Source organism: Coptis chinensis, chromosome 6 (genome assembly GCF_015680905.1).
Source record: "Coptis chinensis isolate HL-2020 chromosome 6, ASM1568090v1, whole genome shotgun sequence".
Lineage (NCBI taxonomy): Eukaryota > Viridiplantae > Streptophyta > Magnoliopsida > Ranunculales > Ranunculaceae > Coptis > Coptis chinensis.
Window position 1 is genome coordinate 29,467,517 of NC_141461.1, and position 19,074 is coordinate 29,486,590.

The window sequence follows — 19,074 nt, forward strand, 5'->3', positions numbered from 1 at the left end:
TGGTGTAGCTATGAATGGCAGTTCGCTTCTGGCGCCTTCATGGCAGGCACTGAACTCAAGAACACCTGCCTGTTATGAACACCGATCCATGGTACTGAAGGTGCTGAAGGTGGTACTGAAGGAGTTGTGCTGTGGAGGGAGATCCATGCAATGGCATTTCATCAACAGATCGATACCACTGATTATTGATAAGGAAAACTGTTGCAACCATTTCATAATTTTTTATATTTTTATAATTCTCGACTCCTTGGTTAGATGCTGAAGGCGAGCAATACACCTAATCTGGCTTCATCAGCTGAACCCGTTTGGGTTGCCTACGTACCCCCTTATCGAGGGATCAAGCTGCACCGTAGTTCTCTCCTCTCTCCACTCTTTTCTATCTCACTCTTGGATTCTCCACCTCTCTAGACGTCATCTCCTCTGGTTGTCTCCCTATTTTCCTCTGGTTGTCTCCTCATTCCAGCTCCTCTTCTCTAGGTTTCTCCTACTCTTTCTCCTCCTCTTTGGATGTTGTCTCTGTACTCTTCTTCTCGAGATCTCTCCTCCTAATCCTCCTCCTCTCTGGCTGTCATCTCCTTTGGCCGCCGTTCCTATGGCCGTCGTCTCCTCCTTTCTCTGCTTTAGATATCTCCTCCTCTCTTCCTCCTCATCTCAGGACATCATCTCCCTACTCCTCCTCCTCTCTGACCGTCGTATCCTCTGGCCGTCGTCTCCTTTGGCCGTCGTCTCCTCTAACCGTCGTCTCCTTTGGCCGCCGTTCCTATGGCCGTCGTCTCCTCCTTTCTCTGCTCTGGATATCTCCTCCTCTCTTCCTCCTCATCTCGGGATGGCGTCTCCCTACTCCTCCTCCTCTCTGACCGTCGTATCCTCTGGCCGTCGTCTCCTTTGGCCGTCGTCTCCTCTGACCGTCGTCTCCTTTGGCCGCCGTTCCTATGGTCGTCGTCTCCTCCTTTCTCTGCTCTGATATCTCCTCCTCTCTTCCTCCTCATCTCGGGACATCATCTCCCTACTCCTCCTCCTCTCTGACCGTCGTATCCTCTGGCCGTCGTCTCCTTTGGCCGTTGTCTCATCTGGCTGTCGTCTTCTCTGCTATAGATATCTCCTCCTCTCTTCTTCCTCATCTCGGGACATCATCTTCCTACTCCTCCTCCTCTCTGGCCGTCGTATCCTCTAGCCGTCGTCTGCTCCCTTCTCTGTTATAGGTATCTCCTCCTCTCTTCTTCCTCATCTCGGGACATCATCTCCCTACTCCTCCTCCCCTCTCTGGCTGTCATCTCCCTTCTCCTCTTCTCTAGATCTCCCCTCCTATTCCTCCTCCTCTCTGACTATCGTCTCATCTGGCTGTCATCTCCTTTGGCCGTCGTCTCCTCCCTTCTCTACTCTAGATGTCTCATCCTCTCTTCCTCCTCATTTCGGGACATCATCTCCCTACTCCTCTTCTTCTCTGGCCGTCGTCCCCATTATCCTTTTCTCTAGATCTCTCATCCTCTTCCTCCTCCTCTCTGGTTGTTTTCTCCATACTCCTCTTCTCTGGATCTCCCCTCCTATTCCTCCTCCCTTCGGGTTGCCGTCTCCCTTCTCCTCTTCTCTAGATCTCCCCTCCTCTTCCTCCTCTCTCTGGCCGACGTCTCCATGCTCCTCTTCTCTAGATCTCCCCTCCTCTTCCTCATCCTCTCTGGCCGATGTCTCCTCTGGCCGTCGTCTCCACCTACTCTGGTTGTCTCCTCCCCCTTCCTCCCCTCAACCTCTCTCTTTTTCTCTATCTGGTGCCTCCTTCCTCCATTTCTTCTTTCTCTTTTCCTTTTTCCTCCTCTCTTAAGTTCCCTTCTCTTCCCTTTTATATCTCCTCCTTAGGTTTACCTCATGGGGCCTAGCATGGTCCTGGGCTATTCTCTGGGCCCAATACATACAATGGCCCATCTTATGAAAATGGCTGTTACAAAAACGAGATTATATATACTTTTTGACGCGATTCTATATACTTGCTAACAAGATGGAGCATTATCTGTGTGTGGGTAGAGATCTTATATTATGTTGCAAGTAACTGCAGCCAATGTTCATGCCCAGCAACTTAGAAGAGGAGGAGAGCTTCTTACATTTGTTTGGTTACTGACGGCTCATTGGTTTGAGAATTTTTTCTCTAAGGAACAAAGACCCAAGTTTTTATAAGAAAACTCTGAAGAGAATAATCTTCATAGACAGCGGCAAGTTTTTATCTATGATCTGTCGTTTGGGCTCACCATCGAAGCAGCATCATTATCTACACAGCGGCAAGTTTTTTTTTAGAATGCCTTTTTTTTAGAATGCCACCTCTCAGCGGGCCTTGTTCTGAAAGAAGAATATTACAGTTGAAGCTGAGTTCGTGTAACCAAGTCTGGTTACAACTACTTCTATTAGTCTTTTGGAACCTACATCAACATGCATTGCCGAGCCCATCTATACTTCTGTAGTCTTTTAACCAATCTGTACAGATCTGTGCTTGCATTGCCGATCCCATAATGCCGCTCACATCGTCGCATTGCCGAGCCCAACCACAAAAGCGTGTAACTGTTGGAGGTCCAAAACCTTTTAAGTTTGAATCACTGTGGTTTGAAAAATCCGGGCTGATCTGTTCCCGCTTTGGAGAAATGGTGGAACTATACATGTTACCGGATGTTTGGGTGTTAAAAGTCGCAAAAAGATGTACAAGATATGTTCACAAAGTTGTCAATGCTAGAATTAGAAGTAATACTATATCTAGAATTGTCGCTGGTGTGCTGATCCATTTGAATTGCCACTGGGATCGAGAATTGCCGCTGGTTTCATAACAATCTATTTTTTCAAATTGCCGCTTAAATCGAATAGCCACTGGTACTGCCAATCCTTTCTAATTAATTTGCCGCTTAATGAGTTGCTAAAAAAAAAAAAAAAAACAACCAGTTTGGGAATGCATTGCTGCATATTCCCATGTATAATACAAGATCGATGTGGTTCAACCCATTCGCATCAGCGACTCAGTGATGATGGACCGGTGCAGGTGCCACTAGTGGTGGGGGCTTGGCACATTGATAACACTTTGCAAAGAGACCAAATGTATCAACTTGACTGACAAAGTTAGTCACACTAGCCCACCCACCAAATCCAAATCTAATGACTAACACCCATACCACAATAAAAGTGTTGATAGCATACATTGTTGTCCAGCTTGGAAGGAAGAAAGGAGGTTTCTCTGCTGCATTCTGACGGGCAGAGGCTTTTCTGTAAGTGAGCATATGAGCCCATTATACTGACCCCCTAAAAATCAACCCATATATTTAAGTTTGATCTCCGTAACAACCTTTAAAAAGCATGTGGGCTATAAGTCTATAGCCTTTCATCTTTAACCATTCTAACACAATTATATTTACCAAACTGCCATTACATATTTTCACCATTATACAATCAATTCAGCAATATCAGATTCAAAATTTATACGAACTCTATATAAATTATAAAAAAAAAATTCTATTTGCCTTCAACTCCCATCATTTTTATTTTTACCGATTTACTAACCTACCAAGTACCATAAATATTATTACTTCTTTGCCACACGGGCCTTGCCCATATAACAAAGAGAGGGCGATGTTCCGACCCCTACAAATGTGGCCCAATAAAAGCCAAATTCAATATAAAACCCACGCTCAGAGTTTATCTACAAATAAACCCACACTCAGAGCCCATGCTCAGAGCTTATCTACAAAAAAGCCCACGCTCAGAGCCCATGCTTAAAGATTATCTACAAAAAAGCTCACGCTCAGAGCTTATCTACAAAAAGCCCATGCTCAAAGCCTACATACCTACACGTAAAATCAATATCAATTGTGCACATGTTTTGCGAGTCAAACAACTTCCACAACTTCGTCCACAACTTCGTCCACATTCAAGATTCACTTCCATCAACTTCATATCGTGTGACAGTTCTCCCGCCAGTTTTCCAACTTCATCCCATGATTGGACAGTTCTCCCGCCAGTTCTCCAACTTCATCCCATGATTGGACAATTATCCCGCCAGTTCTCCAACTTCATCCCACGATTGGAATATTGGAGAACAAGGAAGTAACTATCACCAATCCTACCTATAAAATCCAACCTTCGTCATTTTTCCAGAACTACGCATCGAGACTTGATCCCAAGCAATACATTTGGGTACGTAGGCAACTTCAAAACCGAAGTCGAGTCTCATCTTTTCCCAACCACCATCTCCAAAAAAAACATTACTTTCGACCCTCAACTGGTGTGTTTTGGCAAATCTTGCTGAAACATAACCCTCAAGGACAAATGGCCCGGATTTAAAATAAATATTTTTCGATTTTACCATTTCTGTCATTTTACTATGAATAATGAGTGTTCATACCTTCTGCTGGTGTATAAACAATGATTGTTCATATCCAAATAGGTGAATGTACCTTATACAATATATTGATGTATGAACATTGAATGTTCATACCAAAAAGACTATGAACATCGAATGTTCATACCCAATCAATGTTCATACCCAAGGACTATGAACATTCAACGTTCATACTAAATACACCAGGTCATTTCGTCTAGGCCGGGCCGTTAATTATTTCGCGTCAGGGGTATACTTGACATTTCATCTACCCGATCTGTTTTTTATTTCGCGTCAAGGGTATACTTGACCTTTCATCTACCCGGTCCTTATGAGTTACGGAAAAAAAAAGGTGTCCTTGAGAGTTACTTTTTAGGCAATTTTGTCCTTGAGAGTCACTCCCCCTTAATATATACACAACATGAGTGCACACTCGTCTGTATAGTTTCTAAAAAGAATAGGGACTTTCCTTTATAGAAAACCCACGAATCTATCGAACCTCTGTCACAACCGACTAGGGCGCGCCCGCGCCTTCATTTTCTCCCACACTCCCCCTCAAGTTGGTGCGAATATATATCTAGCGAGCCCAACTTGGAAAGTATATCATGGAACTTGGAAGCTGGAAGTCCCTTGGTAAAAATGTCTGCAAGCTGTTGGTCACTTCGAACAAAGGAGGTAGTGACAATGTTAGACTGCACTTTTTCACACACAAAATGACAGTCAACTTTAATATGCTTAGTTCTCTTATGAAACACCGGATTTGCAGCAATGTGCATAGCAGCTTGATTATCACAGTAAAGTGTAGTTGGCAGATGCAAACCAAAACACAAATCCTTCATAAGAGCGCGAAGCCATATGATTTCACTGGTGGTGGAAGCCATAGCCCTGTACTCAGCTTAAGCACTCGAACGAGCCACTACATTATGTTTCTTGTTCTTCCAAGTGACCAAATTACCTCCCACAAAGGTACAATAACCGGAAGTAGATCGTCGATCAACTGGACATCCTGCCCAATCAGCATATGTATAAGCAGTAATAGATGTATGCCCATTTTTCTACATCCAAATACCTCTGCCTGGCGATCCTTTCAGATACTGCAGTATTCTTGAAACTGCATTCATATGTGGAGTCCTTGGAGCATGCATAAAACAACTAACCAATCTTACTACATAAGAAATATCTGGTTGGGTAATAGTTAAATATATTAGTTTACCAACTAATCACTGATACTGACCAATGTCATTAAGAAGATCTCCGGTGTTGGAGACTCAGATGGTTTTACCCCCAACTTTCCTACTTCACTCAAAAGATCCAACACATACTTTCTTTGATTAAGAAATATGCCTTTTTTTGAATATGCAATTTCGATCCCAAGAAAGTACTTCATAATACCCAGACCTTTGATGGCAAATTTCTTGTGTAGTAAATCCTTGAGCTTAGAGATTTCAATATGGTCATTACCTGTGATAACTATGTCAGCAACATAAATAAGAACAACAACCAAGCCTGACCTACTAGACTTAACAAATAAGGAAGGATCAGCATCACTCCGCTTATTAAGACCGGTCATAGCTAGAACAGAACTGAGTTTGGCATACCACGCTTGTGGAGATTGTTTAAATCCATAGGCAGCCTTTTTTAACTTGCATACTAATCTAACCTTAGTCTCCTTCGGATGTCTAGGTGGGATGCTCATATACACTTCTTCTTTAAGATCGCCGTGTAAGAATGTATTTTTAACATCCATCTGAAATAATTTCCAGTCTTGATTTACAGCTATAGATACAAGAACTCTAAACGTGTTCATCTTTGCAACTGGTGCAAAAGTCTCCTTGTAGTCCTGACCATATGTTTGGGTGAATCCCCTTGCAACAAGTCGAGCTTTAGACCTCTCTAAGGAACCATCACTTTTGAATTTGTTTCTGAACACCCAACGACAATCAACTGTTTTCTTTCCGTATGATAGCATAACAATCTCTCAAGTTTTATTCTCGTCTAAAGCACGAAGTTCTTCTTACATCGCCTTACTCCATACTGGACGAGAGTTAGCTTCTCTAAAGTTTTTGGGTTCTTGCACATCATCGACTGTACTCAAGAAAGCATGATGAGATGAAGTGATGTTGGCATACGTTATATACTCCTATAGAGGATAGGAAACGTCATGCAATGAATAAAAATTCATGTGAGTTACTAGAAGATGTAGTTCTCTATCATATTTATAGTAATCCTTGAGAGTTACTGGAGGTCGTCTCTCTTGTTCAGATTGTCGAGAAGCTGGAGGAGCACTAAAAGCGCCTTTCGCCTCGCCATCGAAAGTCGACGAGCTAGAGCTACTAAATTAAATTTGCTTAGTTACTGAGCGCTTCTTTAGTAGAACCCATAACTTCAGTAAGTTCAATAACTTCTGCGGCCAGAACTATACCTTCAACGACCGCTAGGACAGGAACCATACCTTCACCAACTACTGGAAGAGGTGCCAAATTTGCCATAACTGCTGGGAGAGGTGCAAAATCTGCCAAACACTCCCCCTGGGACCGATTCCTGACACTCACTCCTTTTTGTGTATGTATGGTGTATGGGTGATGTAGATAGATGATGGTCGTTGAACAAAATAGAAGCGTATCAAAACCTAATTATCCCTTAATAAGTAAAGGATGAGTAAGGTATCGTTCCACTTTTAAGTGTATGTTTATATGAAGGACAGGATTGGAAAGGGGGTTTGAGGGATTAAAACTATTATTATAGATATTGTAGATTCTAATGTTAAACTAAACTAACTAACTAAACTTATACTAAAACTAAGAATTGGAAATAGGGAGAGAATATGAGAGAGATAGATTCAAGAGATTCAAATCCACCAATGCTTTTGATTCAATGACCTTTTGCTTCATGTTGTTCTCCAAGTAGACTACAATCGGGCAATCGAGCAAGTGCCGATGCCCTCTTGGATGAAACATCGTTAACAATTAACTCTACTTAAGGTTGTTCCTATGTTCATATTACTAGTATCTTCTTTCCTTTTATGTGAGCTTGGGCAGCTATTCAATGAATCACCATCTAAGGCAAACACAAGGAATACTTCCCTTACTCTAAAACACTACATAATTAGAAGAAAAGTAGAGAATAATAGTATAATATTCAATTACAATAAATAAAATTCTATTCTAGCATTATATTCAATTGTAATAAATAAAAGCATGTTACTAGCAAATATTCAATTGCAATAAATAAAACCCTAAACTAGCATGATATTCAATTGTAATAAATAAAAACCTTAATCTATACTTCCATCCCCTGGTGTGGGCAATGGAACTAATAACTAAAAACATAAAGAACTAACCTCGACAAGAACACCATAAACCGTAAGAATCATTAAACCTTAAGCACCGGCTTCATCTCCTCCCTTGAAGGAGAAGATTAGCCTTCCATATAGAAAGAAGAACACGAAGAACGAGAAGAAGAGTCGAAGAACATAAGACTAGAAAGACTAATTTATTAAGATTCAGCTAGTTAAAACCGATCTTTTATTATTAATCTCCTCTCTTCTCAAGTTCCGAGACAAGAATATAAGTGAATTGGCCATTACATGAGGCACTTAGGTCCTCTATTTATAGGGGTTACAATGAGCTCTAGAAGCATTCCAAACCGTCATTTGTTTCCTAATACAAATAGACTTCTTTCGTAATCTAACTTCGCCTCCAAAACCGGAAGGAATTGGCTATAAGTGTCGATTCATGCGCCCGACTCATTATCCATGCGTCTCAGACTCAAGCAATGCGTCTGGACTCACGATCTATGCGTCCCAGATGTGAGCATTGAGTCTAGACTCACGATCCATGAGTCTCAGACTCAGAAGTCTATTTTCCCTCTTTTGCTCCATCCTTCTATCCTCTTTTGCGGGCTTTGGTCCAAGCAACGAATCCTTTGGCCTTGGGCTTCCAAATAGGCTTTAAAATAGGTCCAAGCCACATCTTTAATAGCTCCAATTCCTTGGCCTTCTCCATGATTGTCCACGGGCTTCCCATGTGATCTTTAATGCTCCGAATTGCTCCGTTTTACCCCATTTTCTCTAATATTCTACAAAACTCGCTTTTTTACCTGTAGAATCTTAAAACACAACTTATAAACACTATTAGTCCACTAAGATGGCTAAACAAGAGGCATAATCGAGGGTTAAATAGCACTTTTTGAGCACTTATCAATTCCCAGGCACAGCTGGATCATGAAAGAAAGCTTCAGATTCCACAAAGCGTACATCACAAGAGACAACTAATTTTCTTGTCGCCGGATTGTAACATATGTAACATTTATGTGTGGTAGTAACCAACAAAAATACATCGAGTAGCCCGAGCATCGAATTTATCTCGATGAATAGTTTGCTGATGCACATAATAAACACACCCAAACACTCACAGATGAGAGAGATCCAGCGGCCTAGATTTGAGCACTTCCAATGGAGATTTAAAACCAAGAACCCGACTGGGAAGATGATTAATCAAATAAGCAGTAATTAAGACGCCATGAGACCAGTATTGCTTAGGAACATTCATGCCCAACATAAGAGCACGAGTGGTCTCCAAAAGGTGTCTGTTTTTTCTTTCAGTCACGCCACTCTGTTGAGGTGTGCTAACACAACTAGTTTGATGAATTATCTCCTGGCTACAAAGGTACTCAGGTAACAAACCTTTGCAAAACTCAGTGCCATTGTCAGATCTAAACGTCTTGATTTTTCCACCAAACTGATTAGTAACCATATTATGAAAATATAATCTTTGAAAACATTCACAACCTCAGTCTTCGATTTCAACAAATATAACCATGTAGCACGAGATTTATCATCAATAAACAACACAAAATACTTATAGCCATCATAAGAATTAACGGGAGCAGGTCCCTATAAATCAGAGTGGATTAACTCAAATAAATTATTAGACACAGTATGCAAGTCTGGAAAAGATAAACGAGTTTGTTTAGAAAATTGACAAACATCACAAACATCATCAAAGTTTATAGAAACATGCGGAAACAAATTTTACAGGACATGACTAGATGGATGCCCAAGTCTTTTATGCAAAATGCGACTCTCAAGTAAACCACTAGCTTGACACGCATTCTTATTCGACTTTAACAAATAGAGCTCATTAGAATAAATTCCTTCACCAATTGTCCTCTTCGACTTTCGATCCTGAAAGACGACAGAGTTAGGAGAAAAATGACATCACAATTTAAAGAATTTGTAAGTTTGCCAACAGATAGAAGTCGGACAGTGAAGGAAGGAACAACTAGAGCATCACTCTTGAGACTTTGATTAAAAAAATCCACTTGACCACTACCTAAAATTGGAATGGTAGAGCCATTGGCTATGGAAATATTATGTTTTTCGGTTTTGGACACAAAATTTTGAACAGAGATAGGGCAATTAGCCATATGATCAATAGCCCCCGAATCAATTATCTAAGAGTTACTATTTTCTGGCATAGTAAAATAGGCATGTAAATTACCTGACACATGAGTTGAGACATACTGACCTTTGCTAGATGACATGAACTTAGTGAGCTGTTGGAGGATTTGACTCAACTGATGACTAATATCTGAGTTGGACATTGATGTCTCGGCTACTGCGGCATGATCTTTCTTGGACAGTTCTTTTTTAAGATGCGGATGTAATTCCGTACAACGGTCCTTGGTGTGCCAATTTTTTCCATAATGATCACAGTGAGACAGTTCCCTTTTTCCATTACCTTTTTCGAATCCCTGTGACTTCTTTCGAAAATCGTTATCTGCAAGTAATACAGTAGATTCAGAGATTGAAGACTTCACCTCGGAGTTCATGGTTTTCTTCCTTATTTCCTCTCTCTAAATAGTTGCACAAATAGCAGCAAGTGATGGAAGAGTGCTTTCCATTAGAATATGCTTTCCAGATTTTCATATTCTGGTTTAAGACTATGAAATACTGTGAAGATTTTATCCTCTTCAGCCTATTTCAAAAGAGTCTTAACATCTGGTGTGTGGACGATATATGTTTAACTCATCCCACAATTTCTTTAAATTCCCAAGGTGTTCTGTAAAAGTCTTCTCACCTTGTTGCAAAGCACCGATTGTGAGTTGAAGTTCAAAAACACAGGCAGAATTGTTCTGGTTTATGTATAAATCTTCAATTGAATCCTACATCTCCTTTGCAAAATTAGAGAAAGTAAAAATTCCAGCAATAGTTGACTCCATAGAATTAAGTAACCAAGATCGAACAAGCTGATCATTGGAAACCCAATTCTCATATTCGGCATCATCAATGGCAGGACACACCTTTGCACTATTAATGAACCCTAATTTACTCTTGCCACCCAGAGATAGCGAAACAGCCCTAGACCAAGGTATATAGTTTGTTCCATTCAAAAGAATTGATGACAGCTTCCAACCGGGATTAAAATCAGTCTCTGTTATTACAGCAGACTTTGGGTTTGGTTTTGGATCTGACATAGTGTTTTGTGTTTATTTAGGTTGATTTAGAGAAGAGATTAAGCACTCCGCTCTAATACTATATAGAATTAAACAACCAATCAAAGAGACACAACACAAGATTTATAGTGGTTCAGTGCCAATGCGAGGCAGCCTACATCCACGGGAGATTTAATGTGTTTATTGCTTGATTGATTTAAGGTTATGTTACAGGGATTAATATATACACAACATGAGTGCACACTCGTCTGTATAGTTTCTAAAAAGAATATAGACTTTCCTTTATAGAAAACCCACGAATCTATCGAACCTATATCACAACCGACTAGGGCACGCTCACGCCTTCATCTTCTCCCACAATTTCTAGTCATAGGGAACAATAACCAGTAATCCCTACTGCATCCCTAGTTGTTGGATGGAGACTGGAGTAAACTGGGATTCCCCCCCTGTTAGCAGGGCTATTATTATATTTTCCTATATTACCTCTATAATTACTTTATTACCCTTTCTAGGGTTTCTATTATGATTCTATAAATATAAGTGATGAGCTCTCTCTCACTTAACTTTTTCCTAAATTACTTTCTACATGGTATCCGAGCCATTAAAAGTAAATTGTTCTGATCGCAACCTAAGTTTCCGCATTTTTTTTCTTCTTCTTTTCTGTCTTTCCTTTTTTTATAACCAATCGCGAGATGCGATAGGTGTTGATCTGAATCTCAGATCTGTTTATTATTTTTTAGGTAATTATTTAATCAATATGACTAATAGTGATGAGTCTACTATCTCGACTATTTCTTTAGTTAGAACGGGTGAAGATGTCCAGTCCTTCTACCCTGTTCATGATAATCCGAATTTGAAAATTACCACAGCTACTAGATGGTTTGAACTATGTTCGATGGGCACAGTCTGTAAAATTGTTTGTTGGAGGCCGTGGAAAGATAGGATTTCTTCTGCGCACAGAAAAGGCACCTGCAGAAACTTATCCAAAGTACGCTAAGTGGTTCTCAAATGATTCTATGGTGAGGACTTGGTTGATTAATTCTATGCAACCAACGATTTCTTCTTTCTATTTGTTTACATACACTACATATCTTATTTGGGAATCTCTTCATACAGTATATTCTCAAAGACAGAATAATGCAAGGAGTTTCCAACTTTCCAATGAGATTGGAAATTTCAAACAGGGAACTCGATCTCTTGGGGCGTACTATGCGAGACTTCGATCTGGTTTTGAAGAACTATCTCATTATGATAGTTTTATTGAATGGCTAGCTAATGCAGCAGAGATTTTTGCAAAAATTGTGGAGAAGAATCGAGTATTTTAGTTTCTTGTTGGGCTCAATCCTGAGTTTGAGTATGCTGTTGTTCATCTGCTTGACAAGCATCCGTTCCCAACTCTCAAGGAAGCATATGCCTATTGTCTCTCTGATCAGAGTTGTCGAGCGCCTGTGCCTCATACTCCTGTTCTTCTGTCTGAGACTTCTACTATGGCAGTCCGTTATGCTTATCCGCCACCACCATCAGTTCCTCCACAAACTTTCTGGGCACCATTACCTGGGCTTTTGCCATTGCAAACGGCCTCTTGTAGTTCTCGTCCTCCAAACAAGAAGTGTGATCATTGTGGTAGATTTGGGCATGTAAAGGCAACATGTTATCAATTACTCGGTCGTCCTCTTGTTTTTCAACCACCACGATAAACATCTCAGTCCTCAGCACACCTATCTGGTAACTCTAGTACATTATAGTCTTCTGCTTCTAATGGTCTTTCTCCGGACGAGATCAGCAGGTTTCGGTAATTTCTCTCTATGTCTTCTCAATCGAGACCTTCTCATGCAAGTAATTTTGCATCTGCCAATAGTACTTCTGCATCCCGGACTTCACCCTGGATTGTTGATTCGGGTGCCACTAATAATATGACTGGTATGTCTTCTCTTTTTCGGAATTATGCATCTAGTTCTTGGAAACGGACAGTTCGTCTTGCCAATGGGGCTGAAACGCCTATTGTAGGGTAGGGTTATATCCCAGTTACTGATTCCTTTTTGTTACCTGATGTTCTTCATGTCCCCAAATTGACCACCAATTTTATTTCTATTAGTAAACTTACCAAAGATGTAAACTGCAGTGTAACCTTTTATCCATCTTACTGTGTTTTTCAGGATCTGGTGTCGTAGAAGGTGATTGGCAGTAGACGTGAAGAGGGTGGCTTATATGTACTGGATAGACCTATTTCTTCAGTCTCTCCCCATGCCCTCCAGTTAGAGTCTTCGTCTGGTAGTGAAAATGTAAAGCGGGTGTTACGTTGGCATCACCGCTTAGGTCATATTTCTTTTAAGTGTCTATGTTATTTGTTTCCATCTTTCTTTTCCAAAGTGTCCATGTCAAGTCTATCTTATGAGACATGTGAACTGGCTAAACATCATTGTAGCCCTTATCCATTAAGTAGTAATAAAACTTTGTCTTTATTTGATATTGTGCACTTCGATGTTTGGGGTCTTGCCCCGGTCACTTCTGTTTTAGGATTTCGTTATTTTGTGTTATTCATTAATGATTTCTCTAGGTGTACTTGGGTTTATTTAATGAAATCCAAGGATGAAGTTTCCTCCATTTTCCAGAGTTTTACCAAGAATGGTTCGCATTACGCTTTGGTACAACAGCTTAAAGTCTTTCGCTCGATCGTATGGGAATTTATTTCTCATGGTCTTCGACAGTTCTGTGAGGCCAATGGTATTTTGCATCAAACCTCTAACACTCAGACTCCACAGCAAAATGGCAAGTCAGAAAGAAAAAACTGTCATATTCTTGATCTTGCTCGTGCTATGTCTATTGGCATGAATGTTCCTTCACGTTTCTGGTTTGATGCTGTCCTTACAGCTGTGTATCTCATTAACCATTCTCCATCTCGAGCTCCTGGCTTTTGCACCCCGTATTCCATTATTCATCCTGATCGTTCTGATTTTCAAATCCCACTTTGTGTTTATGGGTTTGTTTGTTTCGTTCAAGTCACCAGGTCTATCTCTAAACTAGATCCACATGCCTTGAAATGTGTGTTTCTGGGTTACTCTCATACTCAGAAGGGTTATCGATGTTATCACCCCTCATCACGTCGATGTTTCATCTCCATGGACGTTACCTTCTTCGAACATGCTCCGTTCTTTTCAGGTGATGTTCTATCTTAGGGGGAGTGGTTTCCAGTACTCCCTTTTCCTCGTGAGGATTCACATTCGGTTCGTATTTCTTTTCCACTTCCGATGAGTGTTCAGCCAGAGCCTATAGTCTCCCCTCCAGTTCCACATTTGGTTTCACCTCCTTTACAGGTCTATACTGTCGATATCCAGGGCGCCAACCTTCTCCACCAGACTGCCCGACATCTTCTGCATCTCTAGGTTCACCACTTGCCACTGATTCCCTTTTATTAGGTATTGAGTCATCTCCTACCCCTCCTGTACAGGTTACTAATGATGTTGATTTACCGGTTGTTGATAGAACTGATACTCCACCTATTGCTGTTCGGAAAAAGAAGCGTACTGCAGGAATGCCAACTAGATATGCTAATATTGTGGGTTATTCTATCACTAATTATACTTCAGATCATCGTTTGTCTCCTAGTTACAGATCTTTTTAGGCTTCTCTCTCATTGGTTGATATACCACGTACAGTGGCAGAGGCGTTGGCCTAACCTCATTGGAAGGCTGCGATGTTGGAAGAATTACATGCATTGGAGGTCAATAATACTTGGGTCTTGGTTTCTCTTCCGCCTGGCCGTAGAGCAATCGGGTGTAAATGGGTTTTCACGGTGAAACAAAACCCAAATGGAACAGTTAGTAGGTACAAGGCTCGGTTGGTTGCTAAGGGGTATGCACAAATTCATGGGGTTGATTATTAGGAAACCTTTGCTCCTGTGGCCAAGATGAATATGATTCGAGTTATTTTTTCTCTTGCTGCGCCCAAGTTATGGCCCCTTTTTCAGATGGATGTGAAAAATGCCTTTCTCAATGGGGCTTTACGGAAGAGGTGTATATGTCTCCACCACCTGGTTTCCGTTCTTCTTCTACTTCGGGCTTGGTGTGCCAGTTGAAAAAGTCTATCTATGGGCTTAAGCAGTCTCCTCGCACTTGGCCTGAAACATTTGCTGCAGCCATAACCGCATATGGATATGTTCAGAGTCAAGCTGACCACACCTTGTTTCTTCGACACTCTGGTACGAAGATTGTTGTATTGCTTGTTTATGTGGACGATATTGTTATTACTATTCAGGGTATTAGTGACCTGAAATCCTATCTCAGTACCCGCTTTTAGGTGAAAGATCTCGGCCCCTTGCGTTACTTCTTTGGGATTGAGGTTGCTCATTCTAGTTATCGTATTTTTATCTCTCAGAGAAAGTATATTCTTGATCTTCTCTCTGCTTCAGGGCAACTTGCATGTCGTCCTGCTGAGACACCTATTGAACAGAACCATCACCTAGCCAACTATGATGGGGAGTTGTTAGACGACATTGGTCAGTATCAGCGGCTTCTTGGGAAGCTCCTCTATCTTTCTCTTACCCGTCCTGATATTACATATGTGGTTGGAGTTCTCAGTCAATTTATGCACAAGCCGCGCCTTCCTCATCTTCAGGCAGCTATTCGTGTGCTTCGTTATCTCAAAGGATGTCCTGGGCGTGGCCTTTTGTTTCGAGATAATAGTCATTCTCTAGTCGAGGCGTGGACTGATGCTGACTATGCAGGTTGTAGATCTGATCGTCGATCTACTTCTGGGTATTGTACCACTATTGGTGGTAATTTGGTTACATGGTGGAGTAAGAAACAAGATGTTGTTTCTAAGTCCAGTGCCGAAGCAGAGAACAGGGCGATGGCCCAAGGTGTATGTGAGCTGATATGGCTAAAACGTCTTCTACGAGACCTTCATCTACATGTCTCTCTTCCGATGACACTTTACTGTGACAACAAGTCTGCTCTTAGCAATTTGGCTAATCCTGTGCAACATGATCGTACCAGACTTATAGAGGTTGATCGGTACTTTCTACATGAGAAAGTGACTTCTAGACAGATTTGTGCTTTATATGTTTCGACGTCTCAGCAGCTTGCAGACTTTCTCACGAAGGCAATTAGTAGTAGACTATTTTCAGAGGTTTTGTCCAAATTGGGTATGTGTGATACCATAGTCCAGTTTGGGGGAGAGTGTTAGCAGGGCTATTATTGTATTTTCATATATTATCTCTGTAATTACTTTATTACCCTTTCTAGGGTTTCTATTATGATTTTATAAATATAAGTGATAAGCTCTCTCATTCACTTAACTTTTCCCTAAATTACTTTCTACACTTGATTGGAAATTAGGGTCTTCCCCCAATTACACACAACAAAGTTAACAATCATCAACTCAAGTTGACTTGGATGTGTAGTGTAAATGTGTGAATGGGTGGGTTTTGTGTTTCATATTATTAAATGACTGCATTTGTCTCGTTAAATCCTCATTTTGTTCTTAGAGCCTAAGCCTAAAAGAACATATCTTTACTTACTTTAGACCTTTCATATTTACAACACTTCTATCTATGTGAGTTTTTGGAGGGAAGAAAAAAGAATCAAAACCTCCCATGATGATCATAACGATTTTATTCCTTTTTCCTTTTTTGCTGGTATAATTTGTATACAGTTTTTACAATCGATTGCTTAATGTAATTACTGTTATGGTGATATTGGTACGGTGTCTCTTGTGGCTGTATGGGCACTCAGCAAGTTAAACACAGGGCATGAATAAAAAAAACGTATCCCCTTCCTATCATTTAGTTTGAGTATTATGACTACTTGTTTAATAAAAAGTTAATCCCAAATGTTAATAACTTCCACGTCTGGTTTGTGTTAGATACTTATTGCTTGGATAGCTGAGGAGTTGAACCAACAGCAACGTTGTCTTGAACCTGTGTACACTTCCTACCCACCCAGCCACCAAACCAACCACTTTAATCTTTTTTTCAATGCCACATCCCTCCGAAGCTTATCCTTATAAATCGCATGCAAACTTACAACATTCAACTCATTCTCAAAATATTTTGCGCTAGCTGCTTTGAGCTCCAGGAATCATCAATGGCTTATCTTTACCACTTATCTTCTATCTTACCTCTGTTTCTCATTAGTCTCTCACTGGCAAGGATGGACACTGTGCATGGGGCTCGCTATCTTTTAGACACTACACTGCCTGCGATTCCAGAGCTCCCCAAGCCCGCATTACCTTCTATTCCTATCATTCCAAGTTTACCAAAACCCGAATTGCCTTCTATTCCTACGATCCCCAGTTTGCCTAAGCCTGAATTGCCTACATTACCTTCTTTTCCTACAATCCCAACTTTGCCTAAACCTGAATTGCCGACATTGCCATCTATTCCTACTATCCCAAGTCTGCCTAAACCCGAATTGGCAGCACTGCCAAAACCCGAATTGCCATCTCTACCTCAGATTCCTACATTACCAAAGCCTGAGTTGCCGCCTTTGCCAAAGACTGAATTGTCAACAGTACCTCATGTCCCCAGTACTCTGCCCAAACTTGATGAGCTCCCAACGTTGCCAAAACCTGAACTGCCCAAGGTTGAAGTGCCAGAATTGCCTAGTCTGCCAAAACCTGAACTACCATCTCTACCCAAGCCTGAAATTCCAAAAATACCCGAATTGCCAAAGGTTCCAACCCTACCAAAACCTGAACTACCTTCTCTGCCCAAGCCTGAAATTCCAATAGTTCCTGAACTACCAAAGGTTCCAACCGTGCCGAAGCCTGAACTACCAGCACTGCCTAAACCTGAAATGCCAAAACTGCCAGAGTTACCACAAGTACCCACCATCCCCAAGCCCATACTGCCTATTATTCCCACCCTTCCTAATAAGGACTCTTTCTCATCCCACCCTTGAGCATCTACGCTCAACTGTTTTCTACTCCTGACATTTTTTAGCAACTTCAAATCCCAACTATTTGGCATGTTAGGTGTTGGATAGATACGAAATTTTTAAGGTGTCTTCTGCTCGTCTTTGTGGCTATTTTCTGGTTGTATTGTTGTGTTTGTTCTACTTATTAAGTCAGTTATATTTTATAATACTATTTGTTGTTTTATTTTAGCACAATCAGGATGATTTTATTATCTCAAAACCTGAAGTTGCCTGTATAATTATTTTGGTTACTACATGTTTGTGACTTGCTTTAAAGGCTTTACTGCACGGTATCTAAGAAAAATCAACGCAAATGACAAAGTTGTGCGAGATGAACCATTCAGTGATGTGAAAACTGTAACCATGGCATTGGGCCCTGCAGCATTTTACATGTGAACTATGACATATATACATAGACAAGCAACGATGCGTGGTCATGCACAACTCCTGACGTTCAGACAGCTAATAGTCATCTATACTGATTATCCAAGAGCTGATAATATGATGACTGAAAGAGACACCTAGAGAGAGGGTCAAGGGTTTGAAGGAAACCCCTATGCCATTTGTTATCAGTTTTGACTTTTGACGATCTTAGGAAGTTTCAATGTGGAATGCTTGAATACACTCTGGCGCCCCTAAACTCAGATCCCAGCTCCGTCTCTGGTCATATGGATATATTTCGTTCCTTCCAAGCTTATTTAACCGCTAAATCTTTATTTGGAGATCACATATTTAAGGTGCAGTGATGCACAATCAAATAGGCAAGTCTAGATGGCTAGGTTCACGACAAACTTGGTCACTAAAACAGGATATTATAAGCACATAACGAGGCACGTACTCATCGTATCAAGTATGATACCAGAGGCATAGACAAAATATTCTAGTGTAGGATTGACCAGCAATTACATAAACTAGCCATGCAGCCCGACCTGTGGCCGGACCTGTTATTCTTAAACCCATCATGTCTGGAGCACTTGGAAGTTTAACATATCCATATCCAATAAGTAATCCATATCCATATCTATTAACTAATACATATCCATATCCATATCCAATAACCAATACATATCAATTAACTAATCCATTGTTTTTTTGAATTTGTTTTTTTTTCCCACGCGTACATTTGAAATAATGAAATAATGCGTAGCTTTGTTTTTTATTTTAGCATAACACATGAAAGGACAATTTTAATTTATATTAAATTAGAGAGCAGGCCAAATTCAGGGTTAGTTTGGTAATAAGGCAAATAATTATTTTTCAAATAGGGACTATTTTAAAAAATTGCTGATGTGGCTCACTATAAACATCTTGGGAGAAACGGATATTAATATAGGTAGGATACGCTTGTTCATATTG

The 19,074-nt window shown here is 40.6% G+C and overlaps 1 protein-coding gene across 1 annotated transcript; it reads left to right on the forward strand.

The window, feature by feature from the left end:
* Positions 1–16,835: 16,835 nt before the first annotated feature.
* LOC147492492 (uncharacterized) lies at positions 16,836–17,974 on the forward strand. The gene has a single exon (XM_086569195.1). It carries the CDS (start codon positions 16,888–16,890, stop codon positions 17,701–17,703), a length of 816 nt encoding a protein of 271 aa, XP_086425321.1. The 5' UTR covers positions 16,836–16,887; the 3' UTR covers positions 17,704–17,974.
* The last annotated feature ends 1,100 nt before the right edge of the window (positions 17,975–19,074 follow it).